General features: G+C 37.9%; 2 protein-coding genes across 7 annotated transcripts in view; one reads left to right on the top strand and one right to left on the bottom strand.

Annotated features, from left to right (window-relative positions):
• dcst2 (DC-STAMP domain containing 2) overlaps positions 1-8,077 on the bottom strand; it is a 32,917-nt gene extending 24,840 nt beyond the window's left edge. Inside the window, exons 1-3 of the mRNA XM_089117717.1 lie at positions 7,771-8,077; positions 6,841-6,967; positions 6,041-6,197 (exon numbers count right to left, since the gene is read on the bottom strand). The gene's annotated coding sequence lies outside the window, so the exon portion shown is untranslated. The remainder of the gene's footprint in view (positions 1-6,040; positions 6,198-6,840; positions 6,968-7,770) is intronic.
• Positions 51-23,087, top strand: adam15 (ADAM metallopeptidase domain 15). Of its 6 annotated transcripts, XM_039679856.2 has the most exons (25): positions 51-636; positions 2,802-2,893; positions 9,515-9,591; positions 9,665-9,743; positions 9,854-9,930; positions 11,137-11,341; positions 11,433-11,498; positions 11,695-11,766; positions 12,384-12,553; positions 12,650-12,734; positions 12,809-12,957; positions 13,039-13,216; positions 13,935-14,027; positions 14,120-14,315; positions 14,412-14,520; positions 14,699-14,894; positions 15,765-15,842; positions 15,932-16,043; positions 16,130-16,277; positions 18,000-18,108; positions 19,347-19,412; positions 19,540-19,620; positions 21,405-21,473; positions 21,643-21,797; positions 21,905-23,087. In XM_039679856.2, exons 1-25 carry the CDS (start codon positions 462-464, stop codon positions 21,972-21,974), a joined length of 2,907 nt encoding a protein of 968 aa, XP_039535790.2. In that variant the 5' UTR covers positions 51-461; the 3' UTR covers positions 21,975-23,087. The 6 variants fall into 6 exon arrangements, with proteins under 6 accessions (XP_039535790.2, XP_039535791.2, XP_039535792.2 ...); XM_039679857.2 differs by lacking the exon at positions 21,405-21,473; XM_039679858.2 differs by lacking the exon at positions 19,540-19,620 and having other exon boundaries at positions 52-636.
• Positions 23,088-24,503: the final 1,416 nt, after the last annotated feature.

Genomic DNA, 24,503 nt, shown 5'->3' with positions numbered 1-24,503 from the left:
AGCAAAGAGTTAACGCGACTGAGGAAATCCTATCTGGTTGGTCACACTGAGAGAAATGCGATTATACTGCCTCAGTTTAACACGGGTGGACAAGCGGACGGAGTCGGACTGCGCACTATGCGATCCTAGAAAGCTTATTCTACACGGTTACAAACGATTCCGATGATCTCAAAAACGATACGAGCAAACTAGAGAAGCCATTATTATTGCTAGGACAGAACTGATGTTTTCAGGAGAATTTCGGCTGCCCCTGACAGAACCCACACTGGGCCGGGAACACGCTTTGCGAACGGACTGCAGTTCGGTGTCCAGCAGGTGAATGGCGAGGTGCTCGTTCACGTGTGACGGATCCTCTGTCTGCTGGCCGTCTTAACGTGATTAGCGTGCTGTTTTTAAGATCTGTGCCGATCTGCTTCTCCACTTGAATTCAGAGAAGAGACCACTCAGTGCGTCACTGGACCATGAAGCATCACCTTCAGTTGTTGAGATGTTTTTGGCGAACTCTCTTCACTCTTATTCTTTTTGAAGGCACCCCTCTCGTGATGTTTAGAGGGTCTCTAGCTCTGACCCTAAACAGAGATGACAGCAGTTTAACACTGCAGCAGGACGCACGGATAACTCACTCCTCTCACAGTGGTATGGAAAAGCTACTCCGCTTTAAATATTGCACTGACGCAATTTTTGATGCAACATAATTCTTCAAAGCAGTTAATAGGCTATAGTTAATTTAGAGCTTTTTTGATGCACAGATTGCGCTCTATTTAATGTATACTGCACATCATTACACTAACATTAACAGTCTCATGAAGTTCAGGACAAAAAAAAATCCCCATTTCAAATTGTGTTGCGGATTTGATGTGTTAGCTGTTTATGCTAGCTTAAATATATAATTGATCTAACAAATCTAAACAAAACGATGATTAGATGTTCTTCAGTGTCTTTCAGATTATTCAGAATTGTTTAAAAGTTGCCCACGCTTGAACAAACAAGAAAAAAGACAGATTTACATTTTTCATGTGTCAGGTATTGTTAGTGCCATGCTCTTGTGTTTGACCCATCACAGATTACTTGGAGAAACCGCTCAGCTATTTTAGTTAGTCTAGATAAGTCGCAGGCTCTGTTCTTTAAAACCCTGCTCAGCAGACTGTCATTTACCCCCTTAATCATAGGCTCAATGTTTGTAAACTGCTCAGAGTATAATATAAGACTGTTGATTCTTGAAAATAATTGCAAACTTTAATCTGGGCTGCTGGAGAGGAAGCTCATTCTATAAAAGCCATTCACATCTACTTGCTCATTCATGTCAGGATTTCCAATTCTGACTTGTTTCCAAATAATTTGAACAGTTTGTTGAGAATCCTAGAATTATGTTGTCTCCACAAGTTTGGTCATTTTTGACAGATTGACCGTATGCTTCTGATGGAGTTCAGTGGCCATGTAAACCAGTGCTGTAAATGTGCATTCCAGCACAGCTGTCAGTTACAGACTAAACAACAGCTGGCTTCACAATTTTACTCACTTAGTGTGTTCCTTTTAGGAAACCTGTATATGAGTGCATTTAAGGAAAACTGTTCTGAATCTGATAAAAAATAAACACCACAAAAATCTCATCAACACAACTTTAATTCTTTGAATTAAAGAATAAAAATAAAATGAATGGATTGTTAAATGACTGAAAGACAGATGGAATAATATTACTGGTCTGAAAAATGAAAAGAAAAATAACTTTCTGTCTCTGTTTTGTCATGTAGGGAAGATCTTTGGCAATGTTTGGCAAATGAATAACCATTGACAAATGAAATATTTGGGTTGCTTTGACAAAAAAAAAAGTTTTTTTCTGTTTAACTCATTTTGACTAATTTTCAGTAAACAATATGAAACTAGTTTGCAGGGGAAACAAGCTTTTGAAAACGAAAGCTTTGAAAACAAGCTTTTTGAAATGAAACATTTCAACTTAAATGACATAATTAAACTGAAAATAGTTGAATCTTTTATAACATAAAGTTGAAAATTGCTTAAATTATAAAGCAATTGTCAAAGCAAAGTAAAACATTTGTGGTCATAACTTATTGATCATTTCATTTTAAGCTATCACAATAAATAGTAACACTTTAGAATAAGGTTCATTATTTAACATTAGTTAATGTATTAACTAACATGAACTAACCATGAGCAATACATTTGTTACAGTATTTGTTAATCTTCGTTGATGTTAGTTTATGATAATAAAGCCGTTCATTGTTTGTTCATGTTAGTTCACAGCGCATTAACTAATGTTAACAAGATTTTAATAAAGTATTAGTAAATATTGAAATTAACGTTTACAAAGATTAATAAATGCTGTATAAGTGCTGTTCATTATTAGTTCATGTTAACTAATGTAGTTAACTAATGTTAACTAATGAACCTTATTGTAAAGTGTTACCCAATAAATATATATATATATATAAAATCAGATTCCTTTTGTAAAAGATGGCTAGTTATAGACTATAACTAAGTTTTAATAATCATTCTAATGCTGTGAGAATAGAAAAGTCCAGTTATAATGATAATGGTAATCACAAACGGACGATATGGTTAGAAATCACTTTCAGAACAATCTTTTTCTAACTGATAAAACATTGATGGATGTGCAAATATTGACTGCTCTATACAAAGATTTTTTCATTTATTTTATATTAAATACTTAAAATGCGAAAAGCGATTTAAACTAACCAGGAAAATTGACAAATTTTGCACATGCGGATTATGTTTCTTAGGAAAATCGGACGTTTATGAACAAAATGTATCTCTTTCTACAGTCACAAGTCAGAGAGAGCTAAAGCCTCTAGTGAAGACAAGGCCATTTGCTGTGGTGGATGGAGTTAGGAGAAGCCTGAGTGAAGTTTTACAGGTAGGTTTTTGCTCCGTCTAATAAATAATTAAATCACACTAACATAGCATGTTAAATTGACTAACATCATAATTCATGCCTGTGTGGATAACATTCCTTAATGTTAATAAAATTGGTAATAAAACGTGTGTGGACTGAGGAGTGGGGGAATTCAGCAGGACATGACTTCAGCTGCTCTCAGCTGCACAGGAAATGTCCGTCCCCATAATGTTGCAACTAGTTCCTCTCCTATCGGATCATACTTTGTCAGGAAGTTTCCAACTGAATGTCAACACACCTACATTCTTCCTCCAGAACAGGACAGAATTGAAACCCACCCCTCTCTCCTAACCTTTTATTACTCATAATTTTCATTCCCTTTGTCCCTTCTCTCAACAGTGTGATATAAGAAATGATCCGTGGGTTACAAGCTGATTCATTTATTTTGTCATGCACAGTAAAGCAGCTCCCCTGAATCACAGAAACCGAGGCAACGATGGTCTGTTTTTAGCATGTTTTCCCTTTAAGAGGAAAGGCGGGTGATGGCTTGGGTGTGTGTGCATTTTTTATGAATACAGTCTGTTGATTATAATCGGTGTCCTCAAACCATACACCACCCACTTACTGGAGCTCATCTACATCAGTACAGCAATTAGAAAGAGTTTTTATACAGCGATATTGCAGTATACCACATAGCTTTATTTATATTCACATACAATAAAAATGGTGACTACCATTTAGACTAAGGTTAGGAACCAGGTTCAATTAAACATTTACTGATAAAAATATGATTGAAAGTGATTATCTGCACTACTTTGTAGTGTTAAACATATATTGCTACCAGTGAAGACTGATTCTCGATCAAATTACTTTTATGAACCCTTTCTTTCAGCAGTTTCTCTAAGTGAGCAACCCTTTCTCTAACCCTTATGATTTAGCAGGGGTGAATTTTGTGATTTGGGAGCCCCGTCCCAGTATAAGAAGTGGACAGAGCCATCTCATTGAACTCGATTGAGACAAGTGAAGCCCATTTTTAGGACTTCCGTTCCTGACGCGCAGACTCAAACCGACTCAAACAGAGCTTGAAGACGTAGGTGTGACGTGAGCAACCCGTCTGTCTTCTAGTGGCTGTGGCATGAGAAATCTGAATCATTCCCTTCTGAAACTTGCAGAGGCGGCGAGTGTGAGTAGCTGTCCATGAGCTAGGAGCAGGAGAAACTTTTGCTCGGTATTCTGATTAATTATTTTGTAATTTTGCCTCCATGCTTCCCCAATTGCCCACGTGCTTCTCCTCCTGTCTATACGGTAATCTCTCTACTGTGCGACAGAGTCGCATGGTTATGACGCAATCGTTAGCCTACTTTTACAAAAAACAGCTTCTACGGGGCCATAACATAAGCTACAAGGTAATGGAGCATTTTATACGTTGTCGTGTTTCTTTAGAAATAAATAATGGACAAATGAAGTCTTCAAACACCTCAGATGTAAAGTTATTCTCTGTCAAAGTGACGCCAAAATGAATGGGAGTCAATGGAAATGCTAACGCAAGTGAAGTTCAGCTACAAGATGGTGGCTCCCGCGAGGTTTCAACTTCCGGTTGATGGATTACCCCCTGGGAAATCACACATAGAACTGTCTGAGCGGTGGGGTGTAGCTTAGACTTGCCATATCATAATTTTCACACCAGTGCAGTAGCTCAATATTTAGTTATTGCTTCTGATACGTGATATTTTAATTTGCTGCAAGCAGACGGTTGTAGTGATAACAAACCGTTTACACGTCCGTGCTGAATTCTAATGTCATTTACAAAAAAAAAAAAAAAACATTTTTAGGGGGTCCCTTGGCTTCTGGGGGCCCAAGGTGTTGCCTAACTTTGCCTGGTAGGTCCGCCTCTGTGAGTCGTTACATTTCAGAGAGTCACAAATCTACAGCATGACCAGTGAATTTTTATGAGAATGATGAGGCTCTTATGAGCCAGTTCTTTTTAGCAAATCACCAACACTTATGAATCAGCTGTATCATTTTTCTAATTAATCTCACTCACTCACTTACTCAACCGCACATCTTTCATTTCATCATGTGCGACTCTATGAACCAAGAACTTATACTGTAGTTAAAGATATACATTAAACATTTTTTTGTTTCTAGAAACACCTAGAAATTAATAATAACCATATGAGCAGTTAAGTTACATGCAAACACAATCCTCATCCTCCACCCATTCTCCCCTTCCCTTACGCACTCTTTTTTTTCCCTCCACCCTCAGCTAGCCTCTAAAAAGTACCCCACCCAGCATTCATCTGCTGCTGAGGTCATCACGCTGCAAACTGCATGTGCTCAGGGACATTACCTCAGACAGAAAGAGAGGCTACAGCAGAAGGCAATAACAGAATAAAGGGACAAAGAGGAAACAGGAGACAGGAGACCAGATTGGCTGAGGCAGAGAGAGAAAGAGGGGAAAGGGAGAAGCAGATATTAGTATTCAGGGATGGAGAGTGGTTAAAGGGATAGTTCACCAAAAAGAAAGAAGAAAATGATTTACTGTGATTTTGTTTCTTCTGGAGAACATTAGTTTTGACGAGGACATAAAAGCACAATAACAGCATCAAAAAAAGTGGTCCTGAAATTGTATTTTTCAAGTTTTTTGAATATCTGGATCAGTAAATAGATCATTCATATTGTTTTTATTAAAATATTTGACTTAAAATAATAATTCATTCACAAATTTGTCTTTTCTCATGAACATATCAGAAAGAGCTAGGGCAGATATCAAGATTTTCAGTAACAAGTTTTTAATGTTCCTCAAACAATGTCTTTATAAGACTTAATATCGTGCTTACTATGTCTGTTTTTGAAGCTTGAAAACCTGAGTTCTTTTCATCGTAATTGTATGGAAAAGGGTTCGACAGTCTAAATATCTCATTTGATTTAGTAAAGAAAGGTCACATGAGATTGGAATGCCATTAAAGGAGAGTACATCATAAAAATAATAACAACAGACATTTTAATTCTGAGTCCAATATTTGGTTACACTACTTGAAGCCTTCCTCCATAAAGCATCATAAGGGTATGCTTTTCATAATGTACATTACAATGCATTATATCTTTACATAAATAATTATTCAGTGTAAATATAAAATGTCCCCTGAAAAAATCTTAATGCCTTACCAGTTTTGTGGGTCCTGCAGCGACCATGCACGCATACACTCTTTGCCTCAGACACTAGTTTGACTTGCCCATGGTTGTTCAGAGACAAGCGATCCATCCATTCCCAGTGAACTGCAGTCTGTTCCCATGAGTTTGTAAAGGCGCTCACCAGATTCATCTGACAGTAATACACATATAGCCTACATTAGATACCTATGGTTATAAAGGAAACCTGAACAATGCTGGAACTGTATCTGAAGGTTGAATGTGGGCTTCAGTTTTGATCCTGTTTTTGTAAGAAAGTGCGTGTATGTATGGGTGTGTTGTGCAGCTTGGTAAATGGCTGAAGATGTGGAAAAGAGAGTGAAGCTGTTGTGATGTCAGTCTCAAGACCTTTTGATAAACCAAACTCCACAGTGGTAAAGCTCAATGGCAAAAAAATATCCCAATTAACCTGAATTCACCCCTGCTTTTTTTCTTCTTCTTCTTCTACTTTTTCAAGAGTTCGGATGAGATCTGAGAGATCTTTAAGAGGTTTCACATTTTGCCTTTTGATTATGCAGGATTTGATCGAACTGTCTCCTACTTGAGACAGGAAATCAAAACTATCGCAATTTACTTAATACACATTCCTGGTCTGTTGTGCATAATTCCTAAGTCCATGTTATATAAGAAAAAATCTGTCGTTTTTACCTCTCATCAAAATATATTAACTTGCTTCATCTCTGCAGCTTTTTCTTTTTAGCTGATATCACATGTAGACAGGGAAATTAAAAGGTTAGTTCACACAAAAAATGAAAATTGTGTCATTAATGACTCACCCTCATGTCGTTCCAAGCCCGTAAGACCTCCATTCATCTTCGTAACACAGTTTAAGATATTTTAGATTTAGTCCGAGAGCTTTCTGTCCCTCCATTGAAAAATGTAGGCTATGTACAATATACTGTCCTTGAACAGAAAGGAAATAAAAAACATCATCAAAGTAGTCCATGTGACACCAGTGGGTTAGTTAGAATGTTTTGAAACATCAAAAATACATTTGGGTCCAAAAATAACAAAAACTATGACTTCATCCAGCATTGTATTGTCTGTCGGTTCTGTTGTCAAGCCACGTTCAGTTATGCTGATGAGATAAGACGCTGCTGACGTCTCATCTGGTGCTCCCGAGCTTCGTTTACAGTCTGAGGGTGACGCACGCTGTAAACAAAACAATCTTCGCAAACATGTGTATGTAAGGATTTCGACACAGAGGAAGACTTGCATTTTTCTGCCCAGCCATATTTATTTGAATCCGATACACATACTAATTGTGCTAATACTAATTGCCCACCCTCGCCAAAGGAGTTTTTAACTTTGAAATTAATTATTTCGGGCGCCAGCAGGTAGATTTAAGTAGTATAGCACATTTAATGATTTAGCCAGATAGCTCAAAACCACCAATTACACTCAAAAACACAAAATATAATTACCCACCCTAAAAACCACAAATGCAAATTAGTATCGCAAAACCACGCACATTTACATTTAACGTTAAATGCAGATCGTCATTCTCAAATACATAATCGCGTAACAAGATAACAACAAAACAAAAGCGAGCGTGGATTGAATGGGCTCGTATCGTATACGTTATGCGTGTGTGTAGTCGTGTGCAAGTCTATGTGTTAAGTTCGTTGGTCACTGTCAGGAAAGCACACAACACCTCAGTAGTGTATTTCAGGCTTAGTTTGACGTGAGTAGGCTAGCTAACTTACCTGAGACAGTAAGGTTTTGAGGACGATCACCGCGTTGCAGTTGGTGTCTGAAAGTTTCCAAAGATACACACGGCACGAAACCTACTTTTGGTTGTTCACTCTCTCGACCAACTGGTAAACAGCGGCCGCTGCAGACGCTGCGAGTCTAGCAACTACACCCGTGAAGTTCACTTCCACACGTATCGTTAGTATCCAGAGTCAAGTGTGAACGAAGAGAAACTTGAACTGTGACTGCTGACTGTGTTCCTCTGCTGCCTTCTCGTTTACCGAATCGATACCGAATACGAACCATATCCGGACACACCAGATACACGTCAGCAGCGTCTTACGTCACCAGCGTCACTGAACCTTGACAACAGAACCGAAGACAACAGATTTTAGAGTCCAGTAAAAGGATAATTTTGAGTCTTTTTGAATGATTTATTAAAAAATTATTTGTTATATGTTTATTATGTGAGTTATTGGACTGCATGGTTGCTCTGCATGCTTTTGAGAATTAAGACTAAGTTAGCTCACTTATATAAATAGAGAGAACAGATGTAACCTTTACTTTTAAAGTGAGTTTGTTATGAGAGATACCCGACTTGCTTTGACTGTCATGGAAAGAGAGCAGCCAGTATAACATGTTCTGAATGGCTGGTGCATGAGAGAGGTCAGATAGACCTGATTTCATTGGCTGAGAGAAGGAGTGGTCAATAAAGTGAGCTGTTCCCATTAGCACATTGGAGAAAAGCAGGAAATGGTAGCAGTGGTATAACAGGAAGCTGAGTAGCATTTCACTTTTTCATCAGGCTGCTGAATGTGTGAGCGAGCCAAGGGGATGTGATAGAATGGCAGGAAAAGGTGCTTAGAATAGGAAGTGAGATGAGAGAAAGGCACAGAAAAAGTCTGGAGGAGGGGAAGTCTGTTTATAGCATAGTTCACCCTCTAAAATGAAGCTATTTCGTCCTCTCAGAGAACCCATCTTTTCTTCTGGTCATGTGCTGATGCAGTGATTCCAAACCACAGGAGACTTGGGAAGACATTACATTTGTAATCCTATAAAACAGTTAATTTTAGATAATTAACTTTCATATCACAATCTACTGTCTTTTTACTTTTCACAATTTACTGTAATCTTTTTTATTATATGCTTTTTTATACTTTTATATTGTAAATTTCTATGTATATGCAGCAATCATGTAGTCCAAAACAAATTTCCTTTCAGGGATAATAAATACTACTACAACTACTACTGTATTTGCTGTATTTTTATGTCCGTTTGGCCACTCACACTCAGTCACAATACTCAGTCTCAGTCTTTTTTATTGTAAGAATAATTAATGCAATTGCATAATTAATGATGATGTTGAGAAGTAGGATGAATGAGAAGTATGATGGTTTTTAGTAACTATTAATATGTATTATATTAATTAATAATATTGTTTTTAAAGAAGGGATACTTGCTACAAAACTATAAAACATACTATAAAAGATACAAAACTTTTATAGAAACAATTGTAATAATTGTTAATAAATAATAAATGTTCTGATGCACAGGTTTAACATAATGTGTTCACAAAGAAAACATGATCTCATCTGGACTGATCTGAATTCAATTTTTTTTGTAACATTTGCTGAGGTGGAGCAGTGGGACTCATGAATAGGTTCAAGAGTTTGTTATATCTAACAAATACACTATTCAGATAATCTCTTTCTAACATGAAATCTCTGTTTCTCTCTCTTTCTCTCTCATTCTCTCCAGAATGGTCACCCTGACAGATTGCAGTGTGGTTTACAAGTGGGAAGCAGCTTGTATATCCTAGACCTGGAAAAAAACCAGTAAGTAATTTCCTGTGAGTCTAATCAGCAGCTAATGAAGATAAAATCATAATATATGGACATTTGTTTGCAGAGATCTTTTGCCAAAGCCGCCTAATGTGTTCTACTATTTGCCAAATGGAACTGGGGTATCCATGAAGGAGAACCTAGTGGTGAGTGGAGTCCTTCATAGTACACAAGCGCATGTTTAATTCATTGCGCGTTTTGCAATGTTACTCTTATTGAAGCCACTTAATGTACATTTTATCTGTTCCTTTGTCAGACACATTGTTACTATCACGGTTCAGTGCAAGGTTTCCCTCAGTCCCGCGTGGCTCTCAGCTCCTGCTCTGGGTTACGGTAATATTTGCTTTACTTTTTTCAAATATACAGATGTGTTTCTTGCAGTCTTATACCTCGCTGATCACTTTCTTTGAGAGATTCTATTAAATTATGGTCATTGCTAAACTTTAAACTGTGGCTTAATTTATTAGTAAACTGTAAGACCAGCTTATATTTCAGGTCATGGGGTTGTTAGTCTGCCAGAAGGAGTGTGAAAGCAATGGAGAAAATATGAGAAGGGAGTCTGTATATTTTAACAGATTATCAATGACAGTTGACCTTCACCAGAATTATTAGTACAGATTGTTTATGGGTTTGACATCAGGTTTGTGATGTTATTAGTATGACCAAATTGACCACATACACTACTGTTCAAAAGTTTGTGTTTGGTAAGATTTTTTGTTTTAAAGGGCTGCATTACTTTGATATACAGTAAAATAGTAATATTCTGAAATTTTACTACAATTTCAAATAAATGTTTCCTATTTTAGTACATTTTGGATTGTACTTTATTCCTGTGATGGCAAAGCGGAATTTTCAGCATATATTACTAGAAATCATTCTAATATGCAGATTTTCTGCTTAAGGAACTTTTCTTATTATTATCAATGTTGAAAACAGTGGCTGCTTAATATTTTTGTAAAAACGGTGATATTTTTTTAAAAGGATCTTTTGATAGTAAAAACAGCATTTATTTTAAATATAAATCTTTAGTGGCAATTTTATCAACACTATCTCACGACCAATTCGTACGAATTCGACGCATGATTAAAAAGTGTCTAATTCGTACTAATTCGTACGACCTCACTCGTACTAATTCGTACGATTTGTCTAAACCCACGTGATGGTTAGGTTTAGGGGCTGGGTAAGGGGTAGGTAATTCGTACGAATTCATACGAATGGGCCAATTCGTAAAATATGTACGATTTAGCAAAATCGTATTAATTTGCACGAGTGAGGTCGTGTGAATTGTTACGAATTAGCCACTTTTTAATCATTCGTCGAATTCGTACGACTTGGTCGTGAGATCAGGTTGATTTTCTTGGTCAATTTAATGCATAATTTATTTATTTCAATAAAAATCCCACTGACCCCCACTATTGAACTGCAATGTATTCATAGCCCACACATTTGAGTATACATAAATCATATGTTTGTGTCAGATGTGTGTAAACATGTTCAGTCTGTGTTAGTCAGTAATGGCACTTCTTTTTCTCTCCACAGGGGATTAATAGTCATTAACGCCACACTGAGCTTTGAGCTATATCCTGAGGAAGAAGAGCATGGAAAAGATGAGGAAGGGAGTGGAGAAATGGAAAGATGGCTACACATGATCTACCCGACAAACTTGCAAACATTTGAGTCTAGAGACTGTGGAGTGTCACACACCTCTATTCCTCCCATTCAGATCATCCCCCACACACACAGGGTGAGCATGCGAGCTCTGTGCTTTTGAGTATTTATAGGTATGCATATTCATCTGATTGTTCTCATGATCCTTTTCTGCTGTTGGGTGACAGAGTAAGAGAGACATTCTTTCAGAGACCAAATATATTGAGCTGGTGCTGGTGGCGGATCATAAGGAGGTAAGAGAGTAGAAGAATCTCTGTCACGCACACACACACACATACACATACAGTCATAAAACACATGAGACAGACGCCCTCTAGTGGTGAATATACTTCATCACATCTACTCTTAATTGGTTTCCCTTTCATTTATCTAAATGTTGAAGACTTCGGTTTTTAATCTGTTTCCATTATTTTTCTGTCTTCCTCACAGTATATGAATTATCAGAAGAATAATAAAACCATGATTTACCGCATGTTGGATGTGGCAAACCAAGTAGACTGGGTAAGTTATATATCCAAATGTACATTTATACTATAGCGATACTAGAACGCAGACTGTAAAAAGGTCAGAACTCACTCCACCAGGGGTATGGCCTCCTCATAGCCTTGGTCTAGCAGCAGAGTGTCCATTGCTAACATCTGGACGTCCCTGCTCTTCAGGCATGAATATTGTTTCCCCATGCCACATGGGATTCGGCCCCTAAACCTGGGCTTCTCTTATTGGACAAACTTTAAAACTATCCCTATCACTTACGTTGCCTGCAATGGGGGCCTTGTCACTCCATATTAGCTATTTAGCTATTAGCACAGCACTATTAGATTGTGTCAGCAATTGACACGTTTTGGGGATTCGTTTTCGATTACCAACTTAACCTCAATTTCCTGAGATAACGAGTGAGCATTACTTAACTTGTCAAGCTACTTGCGCTTGCACACGAGTTGACTATTGCTCCTCAGTCGAAAGATTAGATGACGATTCCCGTTATCTCAGGGGACCGAGGTTACGTTAGTAACTGAAACATTTTTTAAATATTTTAAATATAATACTCCTTGTCACCATACAGGCACTAGTGAGTCTTAGACTTTGTCTAAATCTCTGCCTTTGGCCCTCTGTCTCAGTTCTACAGGCCGCTGAATGTACGTGTGGCTCTGGTGGGTTTGGAGATCTGGAGTGACCAGGACAAGATTCAAGTGGATAAAAGTCCCACTGAAACCCTGAACCGCTTCCTGGATTGGAGGACCAAGGATCTACTTCCACGACTGAGGCATGACAACGCACAGCTGATCATGTAGGTCGAGATTCCCAGAAAAATGCGCGCAGAGTGATCGGGTATTAATAGACAAGAAAATAATTCAGAATTGCGATATGTGCTTATATATGTTAGGGGTGAGCCATTTGATGGGACGACAGTCGGCATGGCGTCTCAGTCCTCGATGTGCTCAAAGGATCGGTCAGGAGGAGTGAATGTGGTGAGAGAAATCGTTCATTTAATCTCGGTCTTTAGCTCTTGTTCTAGTATTCACCTGTGTTTCCTGTACTGTAGGATCACCTTGTGAGTGTGTTAGGTGTGGCATCAACGGTGGCTCATGAGTTGGGTCACAACCTGGGAATGAGTCACGACACGGCCGACAGGCGCTGCCAGTGCCAGAACGAGCCTCGGCTTGGGGGCTGCATCATGGAGCCCTCCACTGGGTGATTGAAAAAATGAGTGATATAATCGCTAGTGATAAATCATGCAGTACAAACTTACGTAGTAAATTCTCCCATGTGCAGGTTTATGCCCGGTCAGCTCTTTAGCAGCTGCAGCGAACGGGATCTCTCTCTCAGTCTACTGCACGGTGGCGGTATGTGTCTGTTTAATGTGCCTCAGCCAGAGAGCCTTCTGGGAGGTCCACGCTGCGGGAACCTGTATGTGGAGAAAGGAGAGGAGTGTGACTGCGGCCTGCTGGATGTAAGAAACCGCCTCCTGTCTATTGGTCCCTGGTTCTGCTTCATTTACCGGTGACTTACGACAAAGTGCATCTGACAACTTGGGAATATTTCATCTAAAAATTAACACTCTGCCATAGTTTACTTACCTTTGTTTTTCCTAACCTGCATGCCTTTTTTTCTTCTTCTGTGGAACAAAAATTGCTACATTATTAGTTTCAGAGCAGAAAGAAAGTCATACAGGTTTGGGTAAATAATTGTGAAAAAAGAAAAGGGTGTAGTATCCCTTTAAGCTGAGAGCAAACATTACAGACACAAATAACAAATCATCAGATGGATTTATATAATTGCGATTCTATCTTCTACTGATTCACAAATCTCAATTTTTTTTAATGTTAGTTAATAACATCATGTTTTCAGAGCAAAAATGGCAGAGGTTAATTAATTTTATGTACAGTAAGAGTTTTACATAAAAGGTGACAATAATTCATTTAATAACTTATATTGAGACTAATGCACGTTATCATCCCGAAATGAAAGACGCGGAAAAAACTGACAAGTTTTACTACATTATATCAAATCAAAATTCGATTCAAAATCAAGAATGCTGAATTAAATCAAACCATTAGATTTCAATGATTCCCACCCCTAATCATAATACAGTACATAGGATTGTAAAACAATAATGTTGTAATATGCTCTCCACCTCTGTAATCTACTTTCTGTCTATGTCTGTTCAGGAATGTAATGATCCTTGCTGCAATGCCAGCACGTGTAAACTGGTTCCTGGGGCCCAGTGCTCTTCTGATGGCATCTGCTGTGAGAACTGCAAGGTTTGTATGTTTGCTTATAAATAAATACTCACTCAGGTATGTGCCGCTAATGCTTCTCTCTCACTGCATCCCAATCATCTCTTTCCCCATAGTTGCGTGTGGCCGGGTCGGTGTGTCGAGAGCCGTTGGGAGAGTGTGATTTACCAGAGTACTGCACCGGCACTTCCCCCTACTGTCCTCCCAATGTGTTTCTTCAGAATGGAGAGTCATGCAAGGACGGTTCCTCCTACTGCTACAGCGGCGTGTGTGCCAGCCTAGACGACCAGTGCCAAATGCTTTGGGGACCGAGTGAGTGTCACATACTCCACAATGAGGATTCTGATTATTCACAAATAGTGACTAGATTTATTGTGGTTCGTTCTCTGTTCTCTCCGCCCCTTTAAGACTCCACCCACGCTCCACCTATCTGCTTCTCATCTGTGAATAAGCAGGGCAATAAGTACGGAAACTGTGGCCAGATGCCCAACGGATCCTATATCCCCTGTTTGAAAGGGTGAGGACTTGTAGTCTGGAATGAGCTTTTTTATTTAATCACAGACATGATCATGATTGTTTCGTATCTATTAGTCAGTTTGTGGGAAAAAAAAGCATTTATTTTATAAATTGTGCTAATAAATTCAACAGAAATGTTGTTTAATTACATTGCATTTTATGTGCTCTATTTTGCTAAGGGATGTGCACTGTGGTAGGATCCAGTGTCAGGGTGGAAGTGAACGTCCCCTGTTGGGCTCCAACGCTGAGATTCTGACCACAACGGTCATATTGAACCAGAGTGATTTTACCTGCCGGGGGACCTATTTTAATCTGGGTGATGATGTTTCTGACCCAGCCATGGTGTCCCAGGGGACGGCCTGTGGGCCCAACAAGGTGAGTCTCCATAAAATGTGTACTTTTTTTAGGATTGGTAATTTAATACATTTAATACAGATTTAGTGTGTTTGTTTATTTTTTTTAATCGGGTTTGAGATTTTCTACACTCAAGCAATTTATTCAATTCAATTCAGCTTTATTTGTCCCCGAGGGGCGATTAATTTTGCTGCAGTAGCGAAGAAGTTACCATACAGTACGTGACAACAAAGATGACAACATCAATATTGATTAAAATACAGAATCAAACAAATGGAAATGGAAACTACAACATTTAAAATTTAAGTTCAAGTATGCCTTTTGTGCAGACATTACCTATTCTTTACAGAGTTAAGCAGAGAGATCGCTGAGGGTACAAAGTGGAATTTAAATCTATTTGTTTTGGCTGGTGGCTGACTAAAGTGAGAACCAGAAGGCAGCGTCTTAAATTCTGCATGCAAGGGGTGAGAACTATCAGACATGATGGATTCTGCATTTTTAAATACATGCCTATTGTACAGTTCAGTTAGTTCATAAAGGCTGTTCCTGAAAAAATCCTGAAAAATTTTCTGTAAAAACTGTTTCTTGAGCATCAAATCAGCAGAATGCTGAAAGAATGATTTCTGATGATTATATGACACTAGTGGCTGCTGGAAAATCACCTTTGCCATCACAGAAATAAATTACATTTAAAAATATATTCATACAAAATATTACTTTTAAGTGTTATAATAATATTAAAAATATATAATAATAATATTAATATTATTTCATAATATTAAATAATATATAGAGATCGATTTATGACGTAGTAAAAATACTTTTTATTCGAAATTTATACAAAATTACATTTATCGTATGTTTGATTTTTTTGTAACATTGTATTTTTAGGCATGTGTGGACCAACGATGCAGGGACGTGTCCATGTTTGGTGTTGAAGAATGTCGAAGGAACTGCAATGGTCACGGGGTGAGGAGGGGGAGGGGGAGGAGCAGAAAAAGAGGGATGTGTCACTTAAACTTGCAGTTTCACTTTCTCCTTCTCTATTTTGTCTGTAGGTGTGTAACAGTAATAAGAATTGTCACTGTGCTGAGGGCTGGGCTCCTCCTGACTGCAGATATTCTGGAACCGGAGGCAGTGTGGACAGCGGCCCTGCTCGAGAACCCAGAGGTACTGTATACACACACACACAAACACATCATTACAATGATTACATTGCCGTACTAATGTTTAGCCTGATTTTTGTCTGCATACAGATTCAGATCCTGCACGGGTGGCTCTTTTGGTCATTTTCCTGTTTGTGTTGCCGGTCTCACTACTGTTTGTCGCACTCCGCTTCCCCCGCTGTCGACGAGGCCTTGTTTACCTCGGCCACACCCCCTTCAGCAAGACCCGACAGAGCCGGTGAGACTGATCAAAAGACTCAGGGACAGAAAAATGACATACATTATTGATGCAATTTATCTCACTTTACTGTGTACACCCGAAAATGATTCATTGAGGGTCAATATCATAAGATACATTAAAAATGCGATTCATTTTCAAATTTGCCTTGACCTTTGACATATAAGAGGTCTGTGATTTCTATTTCTGTTGGGATTTGTAAGGAGAATTTGCCTCCAGATAGTTTTGTAAATGAGGCACAGTGTAAGGAAGAGTTCGCAAAATCTTTTGTTTAAAGATGAAGCAGTCAGCTATATTGGATCTGATAGCAGCTGCATTGCAAACCATAAGTAATTTCATAATGCTTTGTCTGTAAACGACGGTCTTAACTTAAGGCTCTTGCACACTGAGTCCGAAATTCGTGTCCGAAGTTTCCGCTCATTAAAAAAATAAATACGACCTCACGTTATGTCAATCACGCTTGCACACTGCCTCCGAAACTTTTGTCCGTCATTAAAAAAAATTGGATCGGTTTCAATTTTCTGCGTTTTTTGCATCCGTAGCGAGCTGTTTGAATGGTGTTTTGACAATTCACAGCCACAGAATCACGAATACGAAAAAACGCATTTATATGGATAATGTTTTCAAAAACATACTCTCATACAATAGCGAGTGGACGTTTACACTGTTTTCTATGCAATGACTTTAGTGGCCTTTACGGACAAGCCTTAAAGGAGCTGCCCCTTAAAAACGGATCATTTCGGAAAGAGGGTTGAAAATAATATTTTTCCACATATATCTGTTCGTTTGTTTTTTGAGCAAAAAACATTATTAATATTATTAGTGAACCTCAAGGACCATACTGTAGAAAAAAAACCATGTTATGACCTCTTTAATATGACTTGATGATTACACCTTAAAGTCATTATATTAAAACTTTTCCTAAAAGCATTTGAAACCAAAATACATACAAACAGTGATTATAAAAAGATTTTTCCTTTTCTTTGTTGTGGACACTTTTTGTCAGTGACGCACCTTAATCAGCAGTGTAAAAAACACTGGCGACATAAAAACAACCAGCCAGAAATGACAACCTGAAGTGTTAATATGAGATAAGAGAGAAGATCCTTCATAAGAGTCATAGATCATATGATAAATCATTAATGATAATGTTTTACTGTGTTTTACCCATGATGCAGTAGGGTCTTGGTGGCCTATATTGATTACAGTGTGAAGGAGGAAAACCGGAGGTATCTGTGAATGTGGAGCTTCAGTTTGTTGTTATACTTGGTTAAACATTAGTTGAACATTTGTCTCTCACCAGCATGACCTTTGAATGGCAATGAAAAATGTATGTAATTGAGCTTAACATTGACTGACTGTCATTGACAAGCTCCTCTCTGGTTCTGTGTTGTGGGACTTTCAGCAAAACCTCACAATGAAGAGTTTCTTAAATTTGTTCAACACACCAAAGGTCTGTGTTGCTGGAAGAAAAAATGTTTGTTTAATCACAATTGTTAAGTGTCCCTGCTAGCTGTCTTTCCCACCCCGTTCTCCAGTTCCCTATTTTACAACAGTTCTGGTGTTTGTAAAGTAGATTTATATAGTGAGATGCTATTTTATGCTGTTTGTGATTCAGTTATTATCGGTATGTACAATTGATCAGCAACAATGTTCTCATCGAGTGTCTAAAAAATATATGAATGTGTGTAATATTGTGAATATCTTGTATTTTCCTCACAGAACTCCTGCCATGGAGTTAGCTAATGCTCGAAATGGAGATCAGGTGCAACCGCTCAGGTACCAGTGGCCCCTCCAGAGCGACATCCCTCTCACCCAGGCTATCAGTAAGGTACAGTAAATCTGCTCTACAGAAAAACAGTGCTCCCCCGAGCATCTGGCCCATTTGATGATACAATTACTGGAGCTTGATCTTCTATAATGTGGTGTAGGGTTACTGAGAGTCAGAAGTAGAGAAATTATCCCCCAGTGAGGATCACTATGTCCAGAAAGGAAATAATATCAGAGCAAGCTGCTGGAAGCTGGTGATCATGCACAATGAAATGTGTTATAGATGTACGGTATGCATGTAAAACTGCTACCAAAAAACATACAGTGGTACCTAAAACAAAAATGATCATTTAGCGCCGTGTGATGAAGATTTTGACAATCACTACCACTGTAAGATCTTTTTGAAAGTAGTATCTTATGCTCACAACAACTATATTTATATGATCAAAAATACAGTGAATAAAAAGTAATATTATGAAAAATTACCCTTCTAAATATTAAATATTACTACCCTTCTAATATTAAACCCTTCTTGCCTCATTTCATCTATGTTTACTTTTTTGGAATTTTCTGTACTCGTGATGCATGATGATTAAATGACACAAAAGTGACGTGCTAGATTCTGTGTCATATATATATCTCATCAGTGGCTTATGGGTTCTATGATCTATATACTGTATATATCTATGGTTTCTCTATAAGCGGAAACGGAGGATGGTGCAGACATTACGTCATTGATAGGTGACAATGACAAGGGATGAGCCATTATTTAAATTTCATATATATTTCATTCCATTATGGAATTCTCTGGGTTTACACATGTGTATAAAATATGATATAAAAATATATCACAATGTGCAAGTGGCTTTTGGATATTTTATTACAAAAATCCTACATTTTGTGCCTTTAAGGAGAACCATTGAAAGGTCAAGCAAACCTACTGAGCGGTACCAAAAGCGGTCTGGTTGACTCTTTCATCGATCTGCTGAAAAAATGTGATTTATGCAGTATAAACCAAAGGCCAAATGCTTTTGGTGACTGTTTCTAACACATACGTTGCTTCTCTGACGAACCTTCCCTGCATGAATTTTTGTTCCTACACAAACTGCAAAAATATCTTACAGTAACTTGTTAACTGAAGCTCCAATCTCTTTGCTTCTGCTTCCATCGTAACAATACCAGACATTTTTTACTGTTATGCCTAAAACAGCTAACCAACTTTTCTTATTATAACGTGCATGTGCTGTAAATGTTCACTCCCTCTCTACTACCCCCTCCACAAAACTTTTGTCTTGTTAGGTCCAGCACAGACCTGCTCCTCCAACTAAACCTCTTCCACCTGATCCTGTCTCTAAACCCGCTCAGGTAAATCTCATCATGCTCACCAAGCTTGTGAGGAATAGAGACGTATAGAGCTGATCTGGTGGATGTAGCGGACGGTGTCTTATAATTACAAAGCATTACTGTTTTATTGCTTTTTCTGGTTCGTCAGTTGGCAGGGCATTGGCCTGCCCCTCCCACCAAACCCCTCCCTCCTGACCCTGCCCCCTCAGAGAGCAAGATGCAGTGCAAGGTAGAGGGAGCACTTCCTGCTGTAGCTGCCATGTTTAACTGTCTGTTGTTTTGTCTTGACCCTTTAGAAACTCACTTCATGTTCTTAGTCGTGGTCCAAGTCTTTGTGTGGTTTTGCATGTGGAGTTGTGCGTGTGTCCCTGTCATTTGGGTTTAACAGTGAGATGTTGGTGTTTTGTGCATGTGGACGGGCTGATGGTTCTTCTGGAGTGAATGGAGTGTGTAGAGATCAGACTGAGGGAGAGCATGTAATCTGGAATATTTTCAAACATCGCCATAAAGAAAAAGTTTCATCAACATCTAATTCATCATAACATACAATCTACACTATTTCTAGAAAAAGAAATTGAGTTCAGTTGACTTGAATGCTAATATCTTTAGAATAATTAGGTTTGTAAACAAATATTCTTTTTTCCCTCACATTTTCCCCACAACCACAATAGACAGTATCACAATATACACAAATCACTGTACAATATGTTAATTGCCCCCCCCCCCATGAATACTAATATATATCAAATACAGTGAATTTCATCAAATCTTTAACCAATCTTAGTGCCCTTTTGTGGAAAAATTATCTGCTCCTTTAGAGTTATTATCTCACCAATACTAGTTATAATAGTCCACCAACTTCTTGTAGTTATTTATGAGTGTTTCAAGCACTTTCACGCCTGAAGATAGATAAATTGAAACTTTAAATATCAAAGAGATAATATATATATATATATCCTCATTACGATGCGCACAGATAAAGCCGCCTCTCAGTACTAAATTGAGTCCTTTTGTGCTGCTTATTGTGCTTAAACAGTCAAATGCGCATAAAATAATGTCAGACTCAGTGTTGAAGTCGAGAACACCTCACTCGAGTCCGAGTCGACACCGAGACCAGAGAGAGTCGAGTCCGAGTCAAGACCGAGTCCATAGAGAGTCGAGTCCGAGTCGAGTCCGAGACCAGAGACGGTCGAGTCCGAGTCGAGACCGAGACCAGTGAGGGTTATTACCTAATTTACTTTTATTTACTTAGAGAAATCCTTTTTTTTTTTACTGAATTTACTTAGAGTTTAAAAAATATGATCAGTTTAGGGTAAAAAGGCCACATAGTAGGTGGTGTTAAAAGTAATTTTATTACAATTTGTCATGCGCAGTTGCGCACTAGAAAATCACAAATCACTGGGCGTGTCAATCAATTTAAAGAAATATTTTATTAACATGCATTAATAATCATGAAAAATATTTTTAATTGAACTCGAGTGGACTCGGGAATAATTCCGAGTCCTAAAAAAAAAAATGTTCGAGTACGAGTCAATTCCGAGTCCAAATGGACACGAGTCCATGACAAGACCAAGACCATTAAAATATGGTCTCGAGACCGAGTCCGAGTCTCGAGTACTACAACACTGGTCAGACTGCCGGTCTTGGCAAGTATTCACGTAAACACAGTCAGTTATCTTTAAGTCTTTGCCCCCCTCTCCCCATCAAAATTTATGAGTTTGTATATCTCTCCCAGTCTCTCTGCAAGGTGAAAACTGAAATATTTGAGCAGAATCTTGCTGGAATGAATCAGAAGAATCAGTTGTGCAGTGCATGGCCTTTGATTCAGTCCGGTCTCAGTAAATTAGACTTGATTCGACTAGATTAGACTTGCAATCAAGGGAATATCACGATGGAATAGTTTCATTCCCAATGATTTGAAAAAATTGTAGAAAAAAATGTAGAAAACAAGTTGGTCTCACTGAGCACCTGCTTTTCTCTGTCACATGGCTGCATCTGCGACTGTACGTCTAGCCCACAGGAACTCGACCGGCTGCACCAAGCAAGCCCCTCCCTCCTGACCCTGTCCTCTCTACCCGACAGGTATCACCACAGGCGTGTAAAGTGTAGCCCTCTATTAACAACACTAATGTGCTCTTGTATCTAATTATCTCAGAGCAGTGCTATTTTGAACTATAATAAATTGCAAATTGAACCTATAAGACAAAAAACAAAGTCCATACTGACTCTGTATCACCTCGTCCTGTTTCAGAACCCTGTTCCTCCCAAACCTCCGGTTCCCAAGAAACCACTGCCAGTGGATCCTTCACCCCACCCACCTCCATCCCCACGGCTGGGACATTCAGAATCGGCTGCATCTTCATCATTATACTCACATAACCCTGTGTCAGCTGCTGCTCCTGCCAGGTTAGAGGACATTTTCATGCAAATGAAGAATATTCAACAGTCAATGGAGTAAAGTATTGTCTTTGGGAAAAAGTATAATCTGATAAAAGTCTTATTTATATGTACAGACCTGCTCCTCATCCACCTTTACGGAGACAGCAGTATCGTGGGAAACCCCATGCTCCTCACCCAGTATAGTCAGGAAGGAAACACTGGGCTGGCTGCAAATTTCTGGACTGCAGTTCTGAACTTTTTTTCTCAGTATTTTGTCTTGTTTTCCAAAAACAATATCCGAGTCTCTATAAAACGAGATATATTTGAGAATGAAAATGGTATAAGATAATATATACATTTAATTATAATTAAAACAGCAATAGGGTTAAGAAAATTCAATTTATTTTCTTAATATCTCATACAATTTAAGCATATTTATTGTAGGGACTTTTATTGGGAAACAAGACAAAAACACTGATTAAGAAAAAAGATTTGGGACACTAAGTGATTTGTAGATTTGCACAATTCTATTTGCACTGACCATGAGTGTGGAGTTGCTTCTGCAGGGTGAACATTAACATGTACAGACCTCTGTTGCTCTGAGTCTGCATCTGGATCAGAACTTCATCTTCGAACTCATTACTAGGCTCATTGGGCCATCTGAGGATTTACAGACTCCAATGAAGGAGAAAGGATATTATAACTCTAAAGACAACAAAGTGGATATACAGTACATTCCTTTTGTGATTCAGATGCTAAGTTGCTCAATGCATGGAAATAGGATATGACGAGATGATGCCTTGAGGAAGGAATCCTGATTTCTTTCTCTGAGATGCTGTATGCATGCTCGATTTGCCTGCCTATGGAAGATCTGATCTTTACTTACAGAATCTCTTCGTGCCTAATTAATTTGCCACACATTTCATCATGGATGGTTCTAATACACTCTAAAACTGAAGTTCAGAACTCTTCATTTTTATTTAGAGCTGAAAACGCTGGTGTTTTACATTCTGTTCAACATCAGCTGGTCTCAGTACAGACATCAGCATTGGACACAAATACACATGGTCTTATATATATATATATATATATATATATATATATATATATATATATAATTTCTTATATATATCAAGACAATTCAGATAGCAAATTTTGACCGTAAATGCTGCTGCAGGGACAAAGCTGGCTGATTGGAAGATGAAGATTGCCTTTTCGATCAAAGCACTGAAGAAGGTATATGAAGATATTTAAGTGTATTTTGAAATATGCAGTATTTTTAATGCAATAAACATGGGATCTATTTTTACAGTTGAATGCAGATTTGATTTGTCTTAATTCCCGTGTTTATCCCGAAATGTCATGCTTTATTTATCGCGCTTCATCACAGAGGTTGTGACCGTATATGAACATTTGCTAACTGCCAACATTAAGATGTAAAATGACATCACCGAGGGATGTGACGGTGCATCATTTTATGGTGTTGTTTTTATGGTGGTGAGTGTGAGCCATATAAAGTTAATTATTGTGATGATAATGTATTGATGCTACTCAGTGTGTTTAGGGTCATTGTGAATTTAATTTTTTAAGCAAAAATTAAGTCTTGTAAAAAAAAAATAATAATAAAATTTAAACAATAATGTAGTGTGGGGTTAAAAACATACATCAAGAATAGGCAGAAAAACAAGACATTTGTGTTGTGACGTCAACCTAATATGGTAAAAATCTTCAAAACCGGACAATAATCATCAAAAGATATGCCTAGTAATGTCACCTTTGCCACTATTGAGTTTTATTGCATGTTATGTGACAACTGGAACAAGTGGTATATTCACACCTACAACTCGCATAAACTATAACTGGTCAGATGCTTGTAGAATCTTTTTGTCTCACTGACAGAAAAAAAACCCTCTCATTTAATCCAGTACAGCTTGTGACATTGTGAATTAACCCACTTCCTTATATCTGACCAAGAGAGGGATATGAAATTACCACTCAGACATTTTCAGTCCGGTTTCTAACCATGTAAATAGGTTTTAGTTTGTATTTTTCCATCTTTTTTTTACTTTGAGTGACCAAAATGAACCCATGACCCATCTCAGCAATAACCTTTAGAAAGCCAACCTCATATCATTTATTTAAAAAACAGTTCAAACAACGGCTTGAAAATGTAAAAAATAATACAAATAAATCAACATAAAATGTTTTTTTCTTTTCAATAAATGGACAGAGAAAAATTTAGATCAAATTCATAAAATTAAAGCAATTTTATGTAATAAGGAAAACCATTTGGTAACACGACTTTGGGACACAAATGTTTTTTTGTTTTTGTCATTTAAATAAGTTAATAATAACATGCCCCCCCCCCCCCCTCCCTAAATGATATATTTATTATTCATTAGATATCAATTAGGCTATATCACGACACGTAAAAATAATGACGACTTTATTTGCTATATTAAATTTGAGAAGGTCAGACCTCTGACGTGGGACAGACCTAAATCCCCATACGGGGGAGGGGGTTGTACAGACATGAAATGTGTTTAAAACAAGCTATTGATGCTAGGGTAATTTTATATCATATTTTAGTTTATAAAACAAATGAATCTCACAACAACAAAATGTGCCTGTACTAAAAACGTAGTAATTGCAGACCAAGTAGCCTACAGCGTATTCGTAGCGTGCCAAACTCTAAAGATAATCTCAGATATCCATCTTAGTGGTATTTCAATC

Source organism: Pimephales promelas, chromosome 12 (assembly GCF_988280905.1).
Source record: "Pimephales promelas chromosome 12, fPimPro1.hap1.1, whole genome shotgun sequence".
Taxonomy (NCBI): Eukaryota; Metazoa; Chordata; class Actinopteri; order Cypriniformes; family Leuciscidae; genus Pimephales; species Pimephales promelas.
The sequence above is the reverse complement of the archived record's forward strand: the minus strand, read 5'-3'. Positions and strand labels throughout refer to the sequence as shown.